At 37.4% G+C, this 24,005-nt stretch overlaps 1 protein-coding gene across 3 annotated transcripts in view; it reads right to left on the bottom strand.

Annotated features, from left to right (window-relative positions):
• The window catches only part of TULP3 (TUB like protein 3), a 32,485-nt gene that overhangs the window by 7,676 nt on the left and 804 nt on the right, over window positions 1-24,005 (bottom strand). For 2 of the 3 annotated variants that reach the window (XM_086882489.1, XM_086882490.1), the window contains exons 2-6: window positions 11,418-11,469; window positions 6,494-6,656; window positions 4,427-4,603; window positions 2,250-2,380; window positions 278-475 (exon numbers count right to left, since the gene is read on the bottom strand). In XM_086882489.1, coding sequence (XP_086738615.1) covers window positions 278-475; window positions 2,250-2,380; window positions 4,427-4,603; window positions 6,494-6,656; window positions 11,418-11,469 — 721 coding nt within the window. Of the gene's footprint in view, window positions 1-277; window positions 476-2,249; window positions 2,381-4,426; window positions 4,604-6,493; window positions 6,657-11,417; window positions 11,470-23,356; window positions 23,445-24,005 lie in introns of those variants that run through there. The other variant, XM_086882491.1, reaches the window with a different exon arrangement.

Here is a 24,005-nt window from a genome sequence, read left to right as displayed (position 1 = left end):
GGTCTTCCTGCTCTTTTTTAACATTTTTATACTTTTGCAATTTAATCTCTCACTATATTATGGCTTTTAAACCACAATACATTGGTAATCACATGCTAATTCCTTCCTTAGTACCTTGGCCAAATATAAGCTGTCCTCATCTGCATGATGGCTCTCCTCAGCTACTGGTTTACTGGTTTTTTTTTTGGTTGGTCTTATCAAAAGCTCTCCCCCTTGCTCCAAAAATATTCTGTGGTAGGAGTATAATAGCCAAGATAATGTGTGCTGCTTCCAATACCTTTTTGTTGTCATCCCTTTCCAGATGCATGTAGTAAGTAGGGAAGAGGCCCCGGTCCATTCCCTTTTTATCTCTAGTGATTCGACACTTGACACTAATTCCACGGGGTGCCGGGCGCAATGCAAAATCCTCCAAGTTCTCTACTTCTCCCAGCTGTGCATCTGCCTGAGGGGATGGACTACAGGAAGCACCTGTTTCCTATGGGAAGAAGAATCACATTAGCAAATTAACATCAGATCAGAGACTTTGGTATTCCACAAGAAAATAGTGGTTTGTTGAAACGTAAGATATCATGTCTCCAGAAAATACTGGGGAAAGGAAGGTTAAACAAGGTACCACCTGTGTTTCCTCAGAAGAAAGCAACTGAAGGTTTTACTCTGAGGAAAGACTAGGTCTCCAAAGAGAAAAGATAAAAAGTACCCATTAAGCAGACATGAGTGTTTTACTAGAAAGGGGGAAATAAGATGAGATGCTGTAAATATCCTAAGCAAAGAACCACTTTTAGAACTTCAAACACTGTGGAAAATAAAACAGTATGATAAAGCAGGACTTATGGATGCTGCAGTAAGACAGGCTGGGATTTTGTGACTGAAATGAGTGCTGAGATTATGTTGGTTCAGAACAGTAGCAGAAGTGGAGTAAGCTGCTGGTGGAACCATATCAACTAAATGCTGGAAGAGCCTTAGAACAATGTGTATAGTCAGGATGCATAGGACAATCAAAGGAATTGGAATTCTAATGGCAATCTGCTACAGGTCATTAAAGTAATTTTTTCTTAGAGATAGCTGAATCCTGTGAATTGTAGCACCCAAGACATTCCTCTTTGACTGGGTCTTCAAGCTGAAGTTGCAGATTTATCCCCATTCCCAGCTACAGCCAGTAGGAAACCTGAATGAACAGCACAGACGCATACATAGATTTGAAATTCTCTGGAGGGTCTCACCCCTTCCCCACGTCCAGCACCCACCACCCTGTATCTCCAGCACTTTGCACCCACAGCCCAGTCTCCCAAGAAGCTGACACTCCGACCTCTTGCACTACTCCCCTATTAGTGCAGGGCAACCTACACACAGTCACCTCACAAATACACTCAAGTGGGTCTCCCACAGCATGGACTTTGAAGGGTGCCCAGCATCCATGCTCAAACCTCATGGTCTTTATCTGGTCTGAGCTAGCTCAGACCCTCTGTCTTCCTGATGTTGGTCTCTTCCAATTCACTGGCTAGTCTAGCACAATTTGTCAACATACGAATGTATGCATGTGTGTATATCACATACACACACACACGAACACATTGACGAGATACAGAGGTCAAGTTTCAGAAAGAGTGGGACATGCTGAAGTAACCAAGGCATAAGGCTTGGACAGACAATCATACTGTTTTGCAGTTGTTTACATATATCTGATGCCTTTTACCCCCTTTAATCCTTGTCTTCCCATGCTTATTACTCCCTGATCCACCTTGATACTCTTCCCTCTAAAGTTCCTTCCCCCAAACATCCCATATGATGTTTGTCCAATCCCAGCATTCTCTGTTCCATTCCAAAATTCTGATTCCCTTTGAATCCCTTTGAATAAATGCTATAAACCTTCAGGAAGAAATCCCTCCTATGTTTGCATGGCATTTCAGAGCTCCTCTGAGTCATTTTGGTGAATTTTGCAGAGACAATGGCCCAGTCTGTCTCCTTGAAGGGTAATAGTGCTGACTCACTGTGTTCCCATATTCACTGATTAGGCTCCCTGGGATCCTCCACCCACAATTGTTCCTTTAATCATTACTAAGACTTCATGTTTAACTCCGTGTCCCTTCAGTCAGATAACCCAACAATCTTGACCCTTCTCTGCTTTCAGGGAATAATATTGCTGACTACCTTACTTGCAGCTACTGTATTTTAACCCAGTGCTCCAGGGGTTAGCACTAAAATCAGGCACGTGCCCGGTGCTTAGCAGAAATTGATTTCAAGACACTTACTGCAAAAGACTTCTCGCTGGATGCAGAACTAGGCCTCTCAGATTCAGGGTATGGTGAATGAGATACTGGTCTCTTAGTAGCTTCTTCCTCTTCTGTGTCCTCCTCATCAAAATTCAAACTGCCTGAAATTCCTGTCAGAATATAGGATTAAGCATGTAATCTCTGAAAGGTGTCATGAGCTTATGGCATTACTAATTAATATATGGCTCTTGAGTATTTATTCACACTCTTAATTTCTGTTTTTTCAACTGTTGATTCTTATTTTCTGTTTCAACTGATTTTCTTCATGTGTTATATCTCTTCCTGAGCCTTGTAATTCAAATTCCTACTGATATTTTGCAACAGACACTGTGCAGATGATTAAGCAGCTGTCAGACCTTTATTAATATGGATTTTACTTGATATTCCATGACATAACATATTGCTTAGTTTATGTTGCCATTGAATTAATTTTTCATATTTTCATGCAAAAAAGTTTTCCATGTCTTAAGAACAACAATAATAAAAGGAAATCCAGATTGATATGCTGACACCTATCCCATAAATTGGGCTCTGTACAAGTCAATCCTTTACCACTTTCCCTCAGTCTTACACACACTGAAACAGAGTATGTCAGTTTTTCAGTAAGAGCCCCTCCTGTTCTTCCATCAGTATCAAAAACTCAGGTACATAAATACTAATCATGACTTGATTTCTAAAACTGAAACACAGACTGAAGTTTCAGGACTTATTTAATCTTAAGCTAAGGACAGTCATGTATAAATGACTGTGGGTATATAACTAAAATAACTCTGCATAAAGACATTTATGAAGAGGTTCTGTACACATTACTATTTGTTGTGTCCTTCCTCTAAGAACTGGATCATCAATTGGTCATTAGGAAGAAGTTCTTCACAAAAAGGTTGACTGAGAGTTGGAAAAAGCTGCCCAGGGAGGTGGTGGAATCATTGTCCCTGGAGGTGTTTAAGGAAAGACAGTATGTGGCACTAAGTGCCATTGTCTAGGTGACAAGGTGGTGTTAGGTCACAGGTTGGACTCAATGACCTCAAAGGTCTTTTCCAACCAAATTGATTCTGTGCATCTGAGATTTTGTTCGATTGAGTCTTTTGATTATTTTCTTTAATTTGATTGTAGAAAGAAAATGTATCTAAAGCATTATACACATTGAACAGAGCCTGCTTAACTGAATTATTTTCTGAGAACATATATTATAACAATGCTCTGACATGGCACTGCAGAGAAGGGCACTGCTGGAAGTCTCAGATAAAACAGAAAAATCCAGTCTTAAAAACCTGTCAGTAAACTTCCCAAAGGACATTTGGGAAGAGGAAAGGCGTTGACCCTGGTACTCCAGCCAATTTCAAAATTCACTGTTTATATTCCACCTCCACTAATTTCCCCTGAAGTTACTGGATATTCTCTCATCTTTCCTTTTCTAACTCTTGTGTAATGTTGCTATCCATAGGTAAGCAGCTGTGCCATCTGACAACTAGATGAGAATACCTCTGAAAGTGATACCTCAATACATGCAGTGTACTGGAAGCATTCTAGGAGACAAACTCTGCAGAATAAAAACAAGCTGTATACTAAATTAAACACTAGCCATTATTTTGCTGCAAAGTGCTTCGGCTGCATGCAACAAAAAAAGGTTTCCTGTAGTACTGGTAGCAACTTAAGATACTTGGCAGACAGGGCTTGACACTCCATTAGGGAATTACACAATGGGATATAACTATTAAATATATAACTCGAAAACCGCTGACTGTGACAGACTCTGACCCAGAAAAAAACACCTTTCCTGTTAGTCTCCTAAAGAGTTAAATCATGGCATTTAATGAATGGTCCTGCTGTTGTAAAAGTATTCAAGCATCTTATATAACATACCTGAAATACAAACACCCCAAACTTTAACAAAGTGTGGTATAGCATTTTGTCAGCAATTTCCTTGGAAAGACCAGAAATTACACAGTACATTGAGAAACCCTTAAAATGTAACTGGTATATTCAAATAATATCAGGAAAGGGAACTGCAGCACTGCACCTCCACATGCTGTAGAATCTTTTAAAAGTGATATCCTACATTTGTTTAATGAGTCCTCATTTTTTAATGCTACTGAAATAAAGTTATAAAAGTAGAAGAGCCCCAAAAAAGACATTTACCCATTATTAACTCTTACCTCGTTTTTGTAATATTTCTTGCAGATCTGGCTTGCTTGCTGTATCTGTTACAGCCTCTCCATCATTTTCCTTATCTGCATTGTCTTCTGGTTTGGTAGATCCAACAGACAGAGTTTGGAGCTTGGTTCCCAAATCCTGCACTTCTGATTTCAGGAAAGCAGCTGGTCCATCAATGCCTGCAGGCCAAAATGAAACAGAATTCCAAAGTCTAATTTTTTATGGCCAAAGATGCATCCCAGGATGCATCTTCCCTTCCTCTAGCATCTCTGTTTAAAGTACTGAAATATACTTGTTCAATTTTTTGCAGACTGCTTGGGAGGAGTCAGGCCTGACTCTGGTACAGACTGCCTGTTACCTTAAACATATCAGTTATCCATTTATCCCTATTTAAATATAGTGACTTTATGTAGCTTTTTAGAAGGACTTAAGCAATTAAAACAAGTTGTATTTGTCATGAACATTGATAGTTTTCAATTTAATTACAGACATCTCTCTTATTTTCTTTTCCTTCACATTGTTTGTTTGCTCCTGTGCCAGTGAGTACCCTACAGTGAACACCAGAAATCAATTTGATAAAAGTATTTACAGCCATAGACAGAAAAAAACCCTCTATCTTTTTGTTAGAATGAAATTTCCATGTTTAAACCATACAACACAGCTGTGCACCACACTTCTCAATTGGTGGAGGCATCTTGATGTCAGGGTCTGGCATAACACCTAATAGGTAGCACACGATATGCAAGTGTAGTTACAGCTTTGGATTTCTTGTTTTCCCACTGTATTCCTTCTTAAAACTTTACTGCTTTATCTAGGCATTGTATTTCTGACATGCTTACTGATGTTATCGCTTCTTAACAGGACTTGTTTGCACTGAGGAAGCCTCAGAACTATGAAAGGTAGTGAATGAGCAGTTAAGTTTTCATTTGAGTCTTACTGGACTCCTACCTTAAAAGTTATACCTTTCTTATCTCTCATTCTCTTCTTGACTAAAGAGTGTCTTTTAAGAGAAGCTTTCTTACACCTGATTTTAAACACATAAATGCTACCATAAACACCACCACTTTCCTTCCCATCCTATGATCCTGAAAGGCATCTGGAGAACAAGAAAAATATTCAAGAGAGAAGGGATAGCATAGTTCCAACTGTGATCTTCAAACCAGGTAACACCCCCTGTTTGGAGCTTTAAAATTCTACTGTTCATTTTAATTTGCTATTAACACAATGCTTGTATTATAACACCCTGCAATAGCACACATATCAAAGCCTTAGAATGTTTCACATTATTTTCCTGATAGGCTGATGGGATCCTGGCTCTCATAAACTCCCTGTTGCTAGAATGTAAGGATTTCATTGCTGCTCTTTTTATCTCCTTGCAACATGGGACTCCTAAAGCTCTCACTACTGCATTTCTTTTCAATCCTAAAACAACGGTCACTATTTTACTGCCATGTTTTGAGGTCACCAAGTTATTGCCTTTGGCCCTGACAGCACTTTGTGCTTGTGACTTTGTGGACCACTGTAACCTGTCATGTTTCAGTTGTGTCAATGAAGCCCACAGAAAACAACAGATGAGGTAAAAACCATCAAGAGCCTAACAGCATTCACAACACTTTTTGTTTGCTTTCTCTGCTTTATCCTTCAGTCATATGCAACCTTGAGGTGAGAATGCCATGACATCATAAGGAAACACCATACAAGCAGTCACTATGGAATTATTTTCTTTATCTTTAGGAGATTTTTTTTTTTACTTTGGATTTGTATGTCCCCACCTTTATAGAAGTTGCCAGCCCATTTCTACAGCTCTTACAGCCTAACCCAAGGAAGAGATTACTCAAGGGCACATGAAGATTCACAGTTGTCACAAAAATCCAGGTGAGGTTTTTGTTTGCTTTCACAGCTTAGTATTGCTCAACCATACTGTAGTATAATTCAACTTTTGTTTATAGAAAAGTATGTAATCAATCTTATCACTTGACCCCTACCACAGCACTGTAAGCACCCGTCTGTGACATAATGCACGCACTGGGATTTTGGAGAACCCTGTTGCAATCAGGTTGATTATTTACCATGTAAAACAACATCACTGTGGACAGGGGTAGGAGTTTCTACTAAAGGAGTCTGCTCCTCGCTCCCTTTGGGCTTTGACCTGCGCAGCTTGGCCTCAGGATTTGGCTGTACCATCAACGGATCGAGACGTTTCTTCCTCTGCTTCTTCTCTAGAAGGGCTCTCTGTGGAATAAAGAAAAGCAGGAAACAGAGGTAAGTAACCACATCTAGAGAGGCAGAATCCGCTCCTCAGCCACTGGCAATGACATGTCCCTGATCAGATTCTCAAATAAACCTGAAATACTCTTGCAAGCTCTTACAAAAATCCTACACAGATATTACTGTGGTTTTGGAGTGAGATAATGATTTTGATTCTCCATGAGAGGTTGACATGGGCACCTGCTTATTTTCTGACCTGTCTTGAGACTACTGGTTAAATCCTTTCACCCAGTCTCAACTGCAGCAATCCTTAACACAAATAGACAAATTCAGCAGTCATCCATAACCCAGTATGAAAGAGTCAGAACTAGCAAAGGAAAAGGTTTTTATCTCAAAAGCTATCACCTTATAGGGAGAACTTAAAGCAAATAGTTCCCAGAAACCAATGCTGAGAGATAAAACTTAAACTACGGAGACAAATAAATAAATAACAATAATTCAAATAGGCATGATCTACTAAAAGGAAATTTGATCTACCTTGCAAAATTTTTCTGTATAATTCAGGACTGAAAGGAAAGACTGGTAAGTCCAAATGCTAAAAATTAAAACATTATTTCTCCAAGATTCATATACTTTCAATACTTAATATTTCCTTCTCAACGAGAAGGGAAACAACTTCCAGACTTAAATCAAGGCAAAAAGGGACACAGTGCCATTTTAAAGACAGACATCCTTAGTCCTTAAAAACAAAGGTGATGCATGAAGAAGGAAAAATCATATTCTACTATTATGCACCATTATGCAAACAATGTGCAAGCTCCTTACAGCAGGTGCAGTTTATCCATGGCTGTTTCTTAGGTATCTGAACACCCCTGAAAATTGTTTTTGATGACAGAAACCATTTCGCCATCAAATTATTTTCAGTCTCGATGCATCCACCAGATAAACAATTTATCAGTACCAACAGTTCAATCCACTTGAGACACAGACATTTTTGGAGCCATTTCCTCTCCTATTATTCTTTTTCTCTTGTTGGTTTTTTCTTCTCCTATTAGTCTTTTTATCTCAAGTGAGATTAGTTTCTCAGGCAACCTCTCCCTGAGGAATTTCAACACAACTCAGCCCTTGATTCTTTATTCTGTCTGGCTTTTTCACTTTTTTACTTATCTAAAAGAAAAAAAAAAAAAAAAGCCAAAAACCCAAAAACCCAACCACCCAAACTCCAAACCAAACCAAACATACAAAACCTCAAATACAGCAAACAAAAACACCTTGAAACAAAATTACTCTTTTAATTTAAACTCAGAATTACTCTTTGAAGACTGAACTGCAATACAGGTAGTGTTTGCTAGAATTATTTGCAAGGATTATCCTGCAGAGCAAAAATTACACAGAATTCCAAAGAGATTATCACATTGGTCTAGAATAAGAAAAGAAACATAAGCAGTAAAATCGAATTCTTGGAAACTGCCAATTGCAGATCTGCTTTCTAAGAAGGTAGTCAGACCTTTTAGAGGAATTTACATTGGTTTGTATTGTTCATTCCTATTTTAAAATTAAAGCTGAGGAAAAGTAAAAAAATGTAATTATAGTTTATAGTTCTCTGTGGGAAAGGAAAAAAAAAAGAATCAAAAAATTACACTGAGAATAAGGATTTGAGAAAAATTGTTGTCAAGGCTTCACTACCTGACAAATAGGCAAGAAAAACAAAAACAAAACAAACAGCAATACAGACACAACCTAAAAGCAGTAAGAAAATAAGAAAATATACAGCTCCTGTTAGAATGCAAAATTGAATTTGGGATGAACACAGGATATATTAATTTCAAGAGTTATTTAGTAGATTATTCTATTAGATAAGCTTTTTTAAACATTTCACTGCTCATCAGTCTAAATTTTAATTGTTATTCTTATACATTGTGTTACATCAAAGAGTTTCTAGGACTCACCAATCCAATCAGGTCAGCTTATATTAAAATACAGTTTACTGCTGGTAGATGTGACTGAACTTCCTTTCTTGCAAGAACTACAGGATAATCAAAGTGACTGAACTTGATAGTAACTTAGTATTTTTTTAAAGGCTTCTCTTTACTATTTTGCATACTGAGATGGAAAAAATATGTGCAAGTCCACTATCAGGACAGCAAATAGTAGTTCATTTTCTCTCCATACGGTGGCAGAGCAGCCTGCCCTTCTGTACCATGTATTCCCGATAGTATTCCACTAAGGAAGTAGAAAAAGGAAACGGGTATTTTGTTTCATTTTGTTAACTAATTAGCCTTTTCCTCCAGCTCTGTGTAACAGTAAAAATTCATATACTATTACTACATAGAATGTAGATAGTTCATGAACAGGGCACCCATTAAATAAATAACACATACTAATTATTATGATTTCTTTGGGATTTTGTGCACTCCTCACATTAAATACTTCCAGAAAAATCTTAGAAAACTGTAACATCAGAATATAGGACAGACAACTGAGGATCACAACTACCAACTCCTATTCAAATGAGCTTTCAAGAAGTCACATGAGAATACCTAGTGTACTATTAAGACAACTAGTTTAGTATTCTCTTTCTTCAGCTGTGATGGCAGGAAGCTGATATACTGAGGAACGTTCCAACCACTCCAGTCTTGAAGGCGCAATCCTGTGCTACTTATTTGTTGGTACACTTCTAACCCTAGCAGGCCATGCAGGATGAATCCTAGCTAGAGAACATTCTCTCCTCTTCCAGCTGCCCCTTAGCTCATGCAGGGGCAGCAGTGACAATGGCACCAGTGAAACTCCACGGTCGAGAGGAATGCACCACACCAGAAATTCAGAATTCAGAAACATGCCAGGCTTCGTGCTCCCCCTGCACAGGGAGATGGCAGTATTGCACTTGGAGCTGCAGACGCCTCAGAAGACTTAAAAATACTCTGCTAATGAGGAAATAAGCACTGCCTGAGCAACCACAAGCTCTTGCCTCAAGGAAAAGGCAGTAGTCCAGGAGAAAAAAGCATCCTGCAGGCAGAGCTGGCCCACAGATGGAACTTGATGTCATGCACTATTATAAATAATATTTTACTGCAATTACAGGGTTTCCAAACCCATCATAAAGATGGATGGACAGGCATGTCTCTGCTATGGCTTATTCCAGATTCTCTGTATGACAGAGATTCTATACATAATCCTGCTGGATTAAAACATTTTTCATTTTTAAATTCCAATTCCTATAATTGTTTATGACAAACTTATCAAGCAAGGCATCAACTAAAATCAGCAGCGAGTCCATCTTATTTGGTAGTGATCTCCTATTGACCTTTGTTTCTTCAGAAGGCACAGTACTATTCATGTAAAAGTAGACTTTAATATTCAAACCTAATTCTAAAATCCTAAATCAGAGATGGTTATCACTTCCCAACTAATTTCATTTGCAAAGGGCAGGGTATTAAAATATATTTAGTAAAATTGTCTAGCTGTTTCTTTTGGAGATGATTACAATCTCAACCAAATCCAAGAAAGATGGAAACAAATTTGCAAAAGGAAAGTAATTATTTTAACTGACCTCTTCATGATGCAACTGACAGTTGCTCTGAGGGAATTCCACCCAGTCCAGCAACTTTATTTTGGAGGAATAGCCATGCATCCCCAGGGCAAAGCCTGATGCTAAGCAAACACTGATCACAGAACCCAGCACAAGGAAACAGTGATTATTACCAGCTTATGACCCAAGACCAGTTCTAAAACAGACCCTGAGGTTCATCACCAAGTAGTCACACCATCCATAGCTTTGGAACTTCTTACCAAATGGCATTTGACACTAAATGCTCTTTTATAGATTATTTGAATTAATTCTATTTTTGAATAAATTATTTGTTTGTTTTTAAACAAGTGTCACTTGATAGTCTAGAGATAAAGGACTATCGTAGCTTCCACAAATATGACCAAAGATACATTTTACCTCTTGACTCTAAAATGTTTTAGATAAATGCCTTTATAGACCCAGCTAAAGCTGGTAATAAATTCAGTGCCTGAAATCAAAGCCTAGCAAACTCCGACTACAAACAATGACCAGGTTCTGATAAAGAGGATTATTACCCACTGCAACAGTTCCCTGAAGACTGTTGTGTCTGGACTTAAAGATCCTCAGCTGAGAAAGCACCTTCCTAAAAACCATTCTTTAATTTAAACAAGATGAGTTTAATGCAAAACAGTGATCTGTGGTCCATGTGAAATGGCCAGTTAGAGAATCCTGAGTCTCACATCTTCCTTCATAAGCATTTGAAATTTCACAGAGAAAGAATATTAAGAATGGGTACTTCATTGCTTTGAAGAATATGGTAATGTAAACATCCAGCAAACAGCACTTCAAAAACTGAGACCTATAGCCTAATAATTGACCCATGCTTGGCTGTAAATATTTGCAGCGTAGGAAACAAAAAAATGTCAGAAGAGGCTGGAATCCTTTTCAACAGCAGTGTTAAAGAGATCATTATAGGTGAAACCATTTCTTCGATGCAAAAAAAGGCTAATTCCCTGCAGTCTTCCCATCTTTTGATTTATTTCTGCTCTCTAGCAACTCAATCCCAATGAAATAAGGGAACATATGAAAAATAAATTCATCAAATACATCGTCTACGAACCATGGCAAGGTTGACTTTAACTAATGAAAACCATGAAAATCTTCGAAGTGCATTAGACCAACCCCCCATTTTAGCACTTCACCCCCATTTCTCAAGTCTCTAATGGGCTGTTTGATTTCCTATACTTTTTTTTACCAACTTCAGCACTATCATTTACCTGATTCTGTAGTTTCAGCTGTCGTAATTTCACACTTTCATCCTCAAAGATGCTGCAAAAGCAAAATAAACAGATTAATTAATTATTCCTATTAAACAGTTTGCATTAGAGCATAAGATATTCTCAGACAACAAGTTCATCATCAAGACTTAAAAATGACTGTTAGACATTACTTCCATTTCAGATGAAACCAAGTCACAAGATATTAAAAATAAAACACCATATTCTGTCACAAATAAGACTGAACTCTGGTTTAGTCCCCTTACGAAGCTGTTTTGAAAAGATTTTGAAAGCACCAAAGGCGTCATTACTGGTAGACAGATTACAAATCTCTGTTGGAATAGGGCTAGGAGACAGTTTATACCTGAAGGCTTAACACAGTTCAGATTGATTCAGTAAAGTCCCTGCTCCTTCATAGGATACCCGATTCCAAATTAACTCAGTTTTGCTCTGGAGTCAAACCTACATCATTTTCTCTTCCTGCCAGACAGAACTACTGTTAATATCTGAGAAAATCTGTGTTTGCAACATCTAACATTAATTCCTAAAGCAAAAAAATAATGATTTCCCTATTTCAGTATTTTATAGATAAATTTCATAAGAACTCTAATTTTTTGTTCAAAGTTGTGTTCCGTATAGACTTCCCATTTCCTTTTGTATGATAATGAATTATTACATAAAATGCAATTTTGAGCATTTTATGTAATTCATGGGGTAATTAACATACCCCACAAAAGGGAAATGTTAATTGACTATTAAGCACATGTTCTGCCAACCACAGTTGTTCTCTTTCCTTCAACACAACTTTGACAAAGACCTCTCTGGAAGTGAGAAAGCATCAGGAAGAAGATACTTAATGTGGGAAACAAACAAACATTATATATTTTCTTAATAGTATGCAGAAAAGCAGGGCAAGCCACAATTTCAATTTAAACAGGAAATTCTCTGTCTGGTCTAGGTATCCATAAATGTCCAATGATGTGAAGTCACAAGCTGGCAGCCAGTGCTGAATATAATCCTAACAAGGAAAACCAGAGATGGAGAGAGACGGAGAGAGCAGAGCTGAGGTTTCTGCAAAAAACATGCCATGAAAATTTGATTACAGAACACAGAGCTAAGGAGAGAAGAAAAGCCTGAGTCCCCTTAACCCTTAGCAAACCCAAATTTGAGTCAACTTCAGGCAAGCAGATGACAAATCAGACGTCCTTAAAGACAAACTATCCCAGTAAACACAGACACTGCTCTGGAAGGTTGAAACATGCACAAAAAGAGTTCTATACACACATCATATATAACAACTTGTATACCCTAAAATTGATACTAATTGTCCAATTAGTAGAATTTTAAACAAGTTATGACTGTCATTGATTTTTTACTCCACAGTTCCCTTATTTCTATACTTCTTTTTTTTTTTAAATGCATTTGAAGTATCACACAACAGGTTTAAGACCTTGAAAACATCTTGTTTCTACAAACTGGTGTTACCCCTCACATGGACCTGTAATAGGTCTTGGATTCTAAGGGAACGGAGGGCCTGGAAAAATTAGTGTCTTTCTTGACTAGGGATGGAGAACTTTTATGTATTTATGCAATAGTTACAGTAATACAGTCATCTTCACTTGAAAACAGCTTAAGAAAGAAACAAGCAGAAGTGCATCTTCTGAGTGCAGCACAATATGCAACAGTTGTCATGTGAAACTTAAACACAAAAGGTGACATGCTTATTATTTATAGCACAGGTGATGGAAAAAGCCATCTTTAGCAAAATCTGAAAAATAACTGAAAGCTCCATTAAAAAAAAAAAAAAAAAAAAAAGGATGTAGTCCTTTTCCTCTCATCCACCTACTGACTTAATAAATTTATGTTGCCTGTTAACTGCAGTCAAGAGTTTGCTATAAAGCAATCTGTGTACCTGAGATCAGCAGCAGACTTATAGACACATTCTGATGGACTGTGTAGATACAAGCTGCTATCTGTGATTTTGTTGCTTTTCCTAGCAGAAAATGTACCCCCAAACAAGTTGAGTTTCTTCTTTAGAAAATCAGAAGAAACAAACACTACCACTTTAGGAAATAAGTTTACAAGGTTTCCTTTCTTGTGAAAGATGACACAGTGCTGAAATAGTAGGACTCATATACATGGCTTGTGGAAATCTTCAGTGAAAAGTATTTACTTTGTACATTAAATTATTTTCTACTCAGACTGAAATAGAGTTACATTATGTAACAGGAGCATAACACAGACTACACAGTGACTCAACTTGGCCACTTAACTTATGCTTGAACATAAAGATTCTAACAGGCCACAGAACTTGCTAAAGCAAAAAGATAACAAAGTGTTTGTTCTCCCTTACAATTTACTTTTAAACACAGACCTAAACTGCTGAGTAGTAGGTAAAACAAAATGAAATCAACCATCAATGCTTTCCATTTTAAAATGCAAGGATTCACACAAAAAAACAAAATAAAATAACTAGTCACTAGGAATGCAGCACTATAAATATTATCTTAAAAACACCCCCTTCACACCATTTTTATTTACTGCTCCTGCAACCCTTCTTCCAGAACTCATCATTATGAAAGTATAACAAAATAACCAGTCAAAAAAGAGATTCCCACACTTCAAACCTTTTTCTACTCCCCACAGCAGGGTTGGTGTTACTGCAAAGTTTAAGGGGAAAATGCTGTCCCAGTCTCTCCCACAGCTCACCACTAAGGAATTTAAGTTGTGTGCTAATCCAGCTGCAGGCTCCAAACAGGAATCCTCCTTCAACTGGACTGACAACACAGATCAGTGCTCTTTGGACATTCCCACACCAAACCACTGCACTCCTTACTTTGCTTTTCTGTTTGAAGGGTTTATGTGCAATAAGAATAATTAAATATCCATCAGGAACAGGAAAAATAAGCAGAATTTCCAAAGCTACAACACCACAGTTAAAAACAGTGGGGGAAAAAATCCAGATGCCCATTTACCCTTGATAAATAAGAGCTGAAAATTTTCAAGCAGTCTGTGTCAATGTCCTCTCCCCAACCAGAGCAGCCTACATGAGATCCTGCCCACAGACACCACTGCTACATTCACCAGAATCCACCTGCAATCCTACTGAAGCTGCATGACAGGTAACAGACATGTGCCACAGAGAAAGAACAGAACATACAAGGAAAGACTAATGATAGTGAAGGATACAGAATAAAAATGAGAGTGGGAAAGCAACTTAAATATTCAATAAAACATGGAAGTAGATGGCAAGACTCAAAGGGGTTTGATTAACATTAATGTTGATTAACATGGAGCAAAATGTTTTATTTTTAACTGGTAGCATCTCAAATTCCTACTTAAATCAGAATCAGCCTGATTTTCATTTCATAATCAGAAATTAAAGTGTTGAAATAGGAATATGTGGCAAAATTATTATAAATGTATTTGGTCTTTCCTAACCATTTTCAGAATAACAAACCACAATGAAGATGTAACTCACAAATTACTTAACAGATATTCATATATGCAACTGAAGCTTCCTTTTTGTGTGGTTTATTTTCCTCTCTGTAAAAAAGGGCACACTATGTCTACTGAGACTTCTTTCAGAATGGACATATTTTTCAATAACACTGAAATTTTGGCATTACAAACTGTGGATAGGCAGAGGTAACACTCTTGTTTTCATTGCAGCTTGTCTGTGTTCCTGAGTACGCTGTACTTAAAGAAAAAAACAACCAAAATACTTATGTTCTAAGCACTTGGCAATAATTACCATTGAATCAGCCAAGCACAAACTCATAGTATAATCCAACTCGGAGAACAATGAAAAACCCTGATATTAAAGCAGAATGTAGAAAATAAAAGCAATCCACTGGCCCAAAAATGTTCTTCCTTTCTGTCCAAGGTCCACAGAAGAGAAAGAACTGAAGAACTGAAGAGAATTCAGCAGAAAGATGAACAAATTGACCAAGGACTAGAAAGTGCACCACTTAGCAAGATTTCAATGCATCCTACAGTTTATTCAAGAGAAAATCAATACACTCCACTGTATTCCATGGATTTGAGGGTACACATGGCATTGATGAGAAAAAAGACAATAAAATCCAGACATAAATAACTGAAGATAAATGAATTCAGATTACAAATAATTTTTTATTTAACACTGTGACTAATTAACCATTAGGATAATTCATGGAGCTGTGAATTTTCAATAGAAAACAACAGGTTTTAATCAAGCTTGAATATTATTATGTTAAAATTTGCTGCTGTAAACTAGGGCTACAGGTTTAGGTAATAGGTTTACCTCCTATTTCAGGTGTGGTTACCCCAGATGGGAGAGCTAAGCATTCTTCTTTCAAGTTATTTCAATTAAATCCCCTTTATATACCAAATGTTAAAGCTAAAAAAAAGGCGCAAAAAAAAAAAAAAAAGTTGTCTTTATCATGGATCATGGACTAGTTTTGAAAGGAATTGACTGGCTGCAGTTGTGAAGCAATAAGCAGAGAAAGCAAGAAAAGCAACAGGAAAGAGCAGCCTGTAGAGACAAAATGTTCTACATGAATGAGAACTTACTGAAAAGACAGATTTGAAATATGTTAAACAAAGGAAAACACCATGATAGTTTTCCCTGCATTCAACAGAATAGTCCTCATATTCCACTAAAGAAATACTATACTTAGTTTCTCCTCCTAAACAAACAATGCAGCAAAGCCTTGCAAATTTAAAGGTTTCCCAGTTAGCTAAATGTATCCTGTAATTCAAATAGTTAAAGGTTTGGTAAAGAAAAAGTAAGGTTGGCTGCCTCTTTTAGGAGGAAGGTCAGACTAGCTGACAGAAGCAGATCCCATTCCAATCTTAAATGAAAATCTGACCCAAGAGAAGGAAAGTTTGTTTTGCCTTTCAACTGTTCTAAGTATCTTTAGAGCACATATCAGCACTGTATACGCACTCAATTCTTGGTGAGAAAAACTGAGGAATTATTACCTATTTATTATTTATTAGCTATTTGTGCATAGCTCTAGGGAAGGTATTAAAGTCTCAGATAGTCCATAATTTGGCAGAGATATTCAGAGAAAGGGTCCAGCAGAAACTTACAGATCATTTTAAAGTGAACTGGATCTTGAGTTTACTGTGCCTTGTTACAAACAAGCTTGATATTTTTGTATCAGTCTGACACAGAAATCCTTTTATTAAATACAATCTTTAGATACTAGTGGGAATATGAACCTATATATTAGTAATCAAGATCCTTAAATTTTCAGTTGTTTCCATTGCTCTACTTCTTTTAAAAGAGCTCCAAGGTACAATAACACCATTTTGGTCCACAAATCTTTCCACTTCCCCAACATTTCATGTTCCATTTCTCACTCTACAGAGGACTGCTTCCATCAGGAGTGGAAAAACTCATGTAATTCCTTTTTCCTTTGCAGGACAGTTTATCAACGTGGTAGCAGCAGTTATATCTCTGAGCAATACTCCCAGAACTTAAAAATCAGGGCATGAGAAGAATGTGGCTTGTGGCCCATATCTTCATCCACTAGATTTCATTTTTAGTTGCAGAAGTGCAAGTAAAAACAACTTCAGTAAGAAATGTTGAGTCAGCTGGTATGAAAGTGTTTTCAATCTTAACCCTCCATAAAACTTTCCTGGGGATTATTCTCATCTGAACTGCAGCTATGGAAGAAAACAGAAGGTATAGAAAAAACATCAGCTGAAGAAGGATTCTTATATTTCAAAAGATATATTCCAAACAAAAATTGCAATACTGTCTCTGGAAATTGGTTGAGGAACAGAATTCATTTGTAATGCACCTTCCAATCCATGAAAGGGTGGAGTCCTGATACAGCTGTAATTGCACATTCTTGGGGAAATGCACAGCATACCACCCATAAAAGTGAAGGTTACCAAATTTCTCTGCCTTCCCCAAGTCAGAAGAGTAGGGTTTTTTGGCAAACACAGAATATTCTTTCCTTCGTAATTAATTAGCAGTAAGTCTTCCAAAGTAAACTGATCTGCTGCAAGTCAGCCATAAACTGCCACACCTAATTCTAAGTGACATTGCTGAAGTTGCATCAACATTTCATTAAACTATTTTTAAGCAGGTGATACTTCAATAAGGGCAAGTTTTAGAGCATCTGCCTTTTTTACAGAAATCAGCGAAATCAGTTTGATCTCTATAGACCCCAAAAAAGCAAATGCCAATAGAATATAGTTTTGAGAAAGGGTTCAGAAATTTCTTTGGAAAGTTTTTCACCTACTGAACATATTATGAGAACAAGGACATGGAAAGAATGAACACCTAATTTTGGAAGCAATCATGAATGAGTGAATAAAAGACTGTTTTGAATTTGCTTTAGTATAGAAATTATGTCCTACATAACCCCTATTGAGTAAGATTTATCTCAGAATATTTGAAAATAAGTATAAAATGCACCAATAAAACAATAAACTCAACTGCCAGACCAGTGTGAATTGAGGGAGCAACTAGAGACAAGCACTGAGATCTGCGGGTCCCAATTCATTTCAAAATGTACCTGAATCCACTACATACTCCTGCCAATAGCTTCTACCAACTATCTGAACAGTTTACAACTTAAAGATAGATTTACAACTTTTAAAAGATCCTAAAGAAACAAAATGGCAAGCTAATCCTTTAAAGCTTCTGCTTCTACCAATCTGCAGGCTTAAAAATGGAATTTTAATGTGAAATTATCAGGTGTTTTGCTTTAAAGCCACACAGATAAGAAGCATGTCAAAAATACCCAAATCAAAACACCCACCATCTACCCTTCCCAAAATATATGTATATTCTTTGTGTGTATATGGATATCTTTTACCTATATTGTGGCAAAACAACAATAGCTGCCCCAACAACTCACAGCAACAGGAATACTGTGCTGAAGAAAGGAATTCAAGCAAAACCTAATATGAGGAGCACATGCTACAAACATTATTTGCAATAAAACATTAACAGGTTAATAATTATTTTTGTTGGCTAAAGCCATGAAAGGAGTGAATTTGATGCAAGCCTATCCTTGCAGCACTACATTTTCCATACTTGCATCCAATTTGGGGTGACTGTTCACATGCCAAATGTAACTAGGCAAGTAATGATTCTGTTTAGTACTGAGTGACCAGAGCCAAGTCAGTAGAGAAAAAAGGATTTATCAGTAGAGGAGACATGAGCTTCTATTTTCTTTACAGTATTTCTTCCAGTGATTTTGTAAGGTAAAATGAAACTGTGCAGGCAAAGTAAAATGACCATTCTAAGATCGCACCTGCCTTCCATTTCAAAATTCTATCTGTGGAAGCACAAAACCCCAGCATAAAATTATCATCTCAGAATTGCAATGGGATATTCTCTGCACTATTACACACCAACACAAACACAACCCCAATAAGGTAGAATTAATGTTCAGGTAGATTAAAAAGGAACCTGCTAGTAAAGTATATTGAGAAATGAAAGGCTCACAGGAGAAAAGCTGAATTATGGTTAAACAAAGAATGAAGATTATGCTGTTTGTTGAGATTAGTTTTTCAGAAATGGATTCATACTGTTTTGGTGGACAAGTTTATCATGAGCCAGCAATTCACTCTCTCAAGGAAAAGGTGGCCAACAGCAGGCTGAGGGACTGACACGACCCCTCTGCTGGTGAAGCCAGCTTGAAGCAACCAGTTCTGGCCTTCTGGACGCAAGAAAGAGATGGACATGCTGGAGCAAAACCAGCAAAGGGCCACAAAGATGCTTAAGGGCCCAGAGTATCTTTTACATGAGGTGAAGCTGAGAGAACTGGGCTTGGAGAAGTGAAGACTCAGGAGGTAAGTTATGCATGTGTATAAATACCTGATGGAAGAGTATAGAGCAAATAAAGCTAGCAGTGCCTACTGACAGGACAAGAGGCAATGGACACAAACTAAAGCACGTGAAATTCTATCCAACATCAAAATAAAGTTTTCCAGAGAAAGTGGTCAAATACTAGAACAGGTTGCTTAGGAAGAGTCTCCATCTTTGGAGATATTCAAAACCCAACTGGACATCATTCTGTGCAATCAGCTCCAGCCAACCCTGCTTAAGCAGCAGGGCTGCTCCAGATCATTTCAACAAGCCCCTTCCAGCCTCTGTGATTCTGTTTGATTGGATTCTAGAGATCACAAGTTTAGATCCCAACTGTGAGAGCACAAACTAGGTGACAATAAAAAACACAGGCTGTTACAAGAAAATGCAACAGGAATAAAAGCATCATGAAAAGGTTTCATATTGAGCTCAGAACTATTTTGGCTGCTGTATTGCCTAGTGTTTTACACCCCATTCAAAAAGTGACTTATCAAGTACCAAAGATTAGCTCCTCTCACTTGGAACAAGGGAACAGAGCAAGGAAAATGAATCAGCATTCTCTGGACAGAAGCTAGTTATGACTTCTATTTGGACTATAAAGAAGAGTGAAAACAAAAGCATGTGTCATTCTCTGCTATACCACGTTAGGAGAACAGAAAGGAGATTCTTGTTTTCCTTAGCCAGAAGTCTCAAACAAATTCATTTCCGCAAACTTAAGCAAAAGGGCTATTCTTCTCCTGGAAGGAAGGGCAAGAGAAGCCAGATATCCACACAAGCCATTGACTGTCAAAGCCATCATTGATGCTGGGAGGGTGGCACAGAGGAACACAATCATAAGAATATGCACATAAACTTATATTTTAAGTGTGTAGCCAAACAGGGGGTTTCAACTGGGTTTTTATTATAATTCTTTCAAGAAAGGGGAGACAAAGAACCTCCTGTCAGGCATATTTCTTCAAGAGTTCACAGCTGGTGACTCCATGACTCAGGATTTTTCAGCTCCTAACCACTACCACAACTTCAGAGCACTATGCTTCAGGTTTATTCAATTGAACCTAATGAATCTTGGGTTTCTGCTAAGGAAAAGAAAGAGAAATTTATACCACAAGCAGAACTTCACCTTTCTAGGTAATGTCCTCTCCAGTACATGCTTCAAATCCCTATGGTCATTTCACTTACAGAAACACCTCTGCCCAAGGAAAGAGGAAAGTAAGATCCCCAAGGGGGTTGGAATTCTCTCTCCTGTGATCTTACATTTGTGAATTATTAAACCTTGCTTGTCACTTTTGTTGACGCTGTACCTCATTACAACAGGAAGCCAGTGAAATGTAGAGCAGCCACTATTCTCTCCTAGCAACAAAGGCAGCAGTTAGATGGCACATGCTATGCTTAACCCAGACCAGGTAAAAAACCTCAAAGCTCCCTGAAAACAAGTGTATCGCACTTGACAAGACAAATTGCACTTGTCTAATAATATTTCAAACTAAAAACAGGAAAAGGAACATGAAATTTTCTGAACTGACACTCTAGAACTTATTGTAGACATTTATTTCCAGTCCAGATTTTTTTTGAAAAACTGAAAGGAAAAATCATTAAAGAGACAGAAACAGCAAAATGTCATTTCAATCTCAAACTAGGTGACTCGGCAAGATATCACTGCTAGATTTCAGTTCTTGTTCTTTTTTTGTCTCAGATATCACATAAGTATGCAGAAGCACCCAGACTCCTACAGCAACAACACAGGCAGTTAAAGAGTTCAAACATCCCACAGAGTGTGTTTTAAAGAGCACTAAGAGTTGGCGTAAACGTTCTTGCAGTAGTCTAAGGCAACAACTCCAGGCATATCAGCAAATCCACTTAGAAGAGAATTCATCCCATGACCCAATTACAACACAGTTTTATTTTGGAGATCACTCAGCTGTGCTGCAGCAACAAAGCAAGAGTCTGGAGCTATCCCAGTGCAAGTCTGTTTGCAGAAAGCTTTCACACATACAAAGCCATAATTATGTTAAGTCGGTGCATTTGTCCCTCCTACAAATGCCACACCAACAGTGATTAAAAAAAAAAAAAAAAAGCAGAAGAGCAGAGAAAGAAATAGCTCTCTCTAAAAAAACAAATGGTCACCAGTAACCTAAATTCTAGGTGATAAGAGATGGGAAAAGAACCAACTAGAAACTAAAGAGATAATTCAACTTCTGCAATTGCTGTTACCAAGTGAATCTCAAATTGTATCTGGAAATTTTAGTCACACATCGCTGCCTTTTCTCTCTTGCCACTGCTGTCTACATCACAAGTAAACTGACACCTTCATTCACATTAACAGCAGCAGCATCAAACCTCAAAAGGTTTTCTTTTTGGTTGAATCTGTGCTCCAAGGAGTACATATCAACTAAACTTATAAAATATTTACAGGTTTATTTCACTTTGGACAGATTTCTTCTTTATAACATTTAGAGCTGAAAGGGGCGAAGCAAATAGGATATTAAGCCAATTCTCACTCATCTAAGGATAAGATATGCAGAATTGTAAGTCCTGGAATGTAAGAAACATTGCTTATTTATTTTAAAAAGGTCATTGGTGGCTAAAAAAAATATCCAAAGACTAACAGAGATACTGAGAGGCTTTTAAAAGGAATTTGTAAGCTTCTCTGTCTTCTCTGGTTTACAAGTATAGCTAAAATAATTAGCGAAGTATTTTGTCTTTTCTCCTCAAAATCATAATTATGATGCATTTATACAAAATACTCAAGCCCAACAGACACAGAGATTCCTGACAACCTCAACTACCCTCAGATTTTTAAAATGTGGAAAGGGCTTTTGGCTGGATAACAGTACTACTTTTGAAGTTTTCAACTTCTCTTAACCCAATGGGCTCTTAATATTTTGAAAATTTAGCTTATTGGCAATGGGCTGTTTTCCTTCATTAACTTTGGGAGACACTGAGGAAATATCCCAGAGCTCCTGAGTTCACAAACTGAAAGCCACTAACTGATTCATGTCTGGACCCCATGGAAGCATCCAAATGACGGCAGGACTGCTGTAGCTGACATCCAGTTTTGTAGTCTCTGTAGACGCAGTCAAGATTTTTATCCCTTGAAAATTACGTTTCTTTTACATGACATCTGCAAGTCAGAAGCTGAAGCATATTTGGAATGCAGTGTGTGGGAAGCTTTAAGTATTCCTGTATACTGTGTGATTGGTGTGCAAAAGGGCAAAGTCCATTGGTCTCTGAAATTCTAAAATACATACTACCACAAGAAACAAATTTCCTTCACAATATTTTTAAAAGCTTACCATGATTTAGAATTACTTTTACCTGAATGTTTCTACACTAATTATTTCATGGCAAGTCAAATGGACTTTCCTGAATAAGAGAGAAAGTCTAGAACTTATCAAAACCATAAAATAGCAATATTAAGCTTATACTTTTCTAAAGCATTAAGTCAGTTGTGCCATGTATACCTGAAAGCCAAACATTAAATGTTGAGCAATTTCAGTTGAAGCCAGCTCCAATGGAAGTCTAACACAACAAAGTATTTGCAAGTGACAGCCTGTAGATGGCCTAAATCCAAGATCTCTGCTGTCTATCCATCATCATGTATCCCACAGCACACTTACAAAACAATATGCATTAATTTTTGACTGATAATATTCGACTCTATCCATCAGAAATAAAATACTTCCAATATCTTTATGGGTATTTTTCACATTGCTCAATAGTAAAGGCATTCCACCCTGGGGGAAACAAAACAGACAAAAAAAATATAAAAAATGCTGCCAAGCAGTTCTCGGGTATAGCTTTGTTAAGCTTTGCCTTTAGTATCTTCATTGCCAAGAAGTGCTAGTTACTATGTATCACACCTTTTCTATAAAATCCACTGTTTGGACAACTGACAATTATTTTACCAAGCAAGTTCTACTAACAGATTTGTGACTTCTGGATACTTTCACTATTTTCCTCTCAGAAAAAGAACCTTCCCAAGAATACAGACATTTGTCTTCCTCAAATTTATTACAATGCTGATGAACACTCCAACTTCAGAGTCAGATCCCTAAAAACAACAAGCCTTACAGATCTACTTTAAAACTATGTACTTTAGGATCACATATTCTAGTTTTCTTACCTTAACCATGGGGACTGAGAAAGCTAAAGAAATTGATGTTTCTTTAATAAACTGGGATTGGAGGGAAGCAGCTATCCCATGAACTGCCATTATTGTTAGCCTGTTTCTGTGGAGCACCCATAAAAGTACACAAGACAAGTTTCTTAGCAGAAAGAAATTATGCCAGTAGAAGTTATCAGAAAAGCAGCATTTCCTATAGCACCAACTCTGTCGAACTTGAAAGGGAAATTTACATGTGCAGGAAAATTTACACATATCTGGACACCGTTTTCTTAAAAATTCTTTCCAGAACTGCTAGACAACCTGAGGCCTTTCAAGTCTGCAGAGAGAAGTAATCTAATGTTCCATAGCACATTTGGTGGACCCATGCAATTACAGGACCCTTTCTAACTCCATTGTTGCTTTTCATCCTCCTTCAATTACCAAATGTAACAATGTATGTAATAAAAAATACTGTTTCTCTTCTACACTGTGTTCATTACCATTTAACTACCCAAAGTTTCGGTTTCTCTCTTTAATTGCTTTGCTTCTTCCTATCCAACCAGAGACACAAAGATAGATTTTCCTGGGTTTTTTGCAATCATACCAATTTTATCAAAACCCATTTTTTCTGCGTGCTGGTATACCCACATTCAATTTTAAATAATCT

The sequence above is a fragment of the Cyanistes caeruleus genome, chromosome 3 (genome assembly GCF_971803275.1).
Source record: "Cyanistes caeruleus chromosome 3, bCyaCae1.hap1.1, whole genome shotgun sequence".
NCBI classification, from domain to species: domain Eukaryota; kingdom Metazoa; phylum Chordata; class Aves; order Passeriformes; family Paridae; genus Cyanistes; species Cyanistes caeruleus.
Note: the sequence above shows the minus strand (reverse complement) of the source record. Positions and strands in the feature narration are given on the sequence as shown.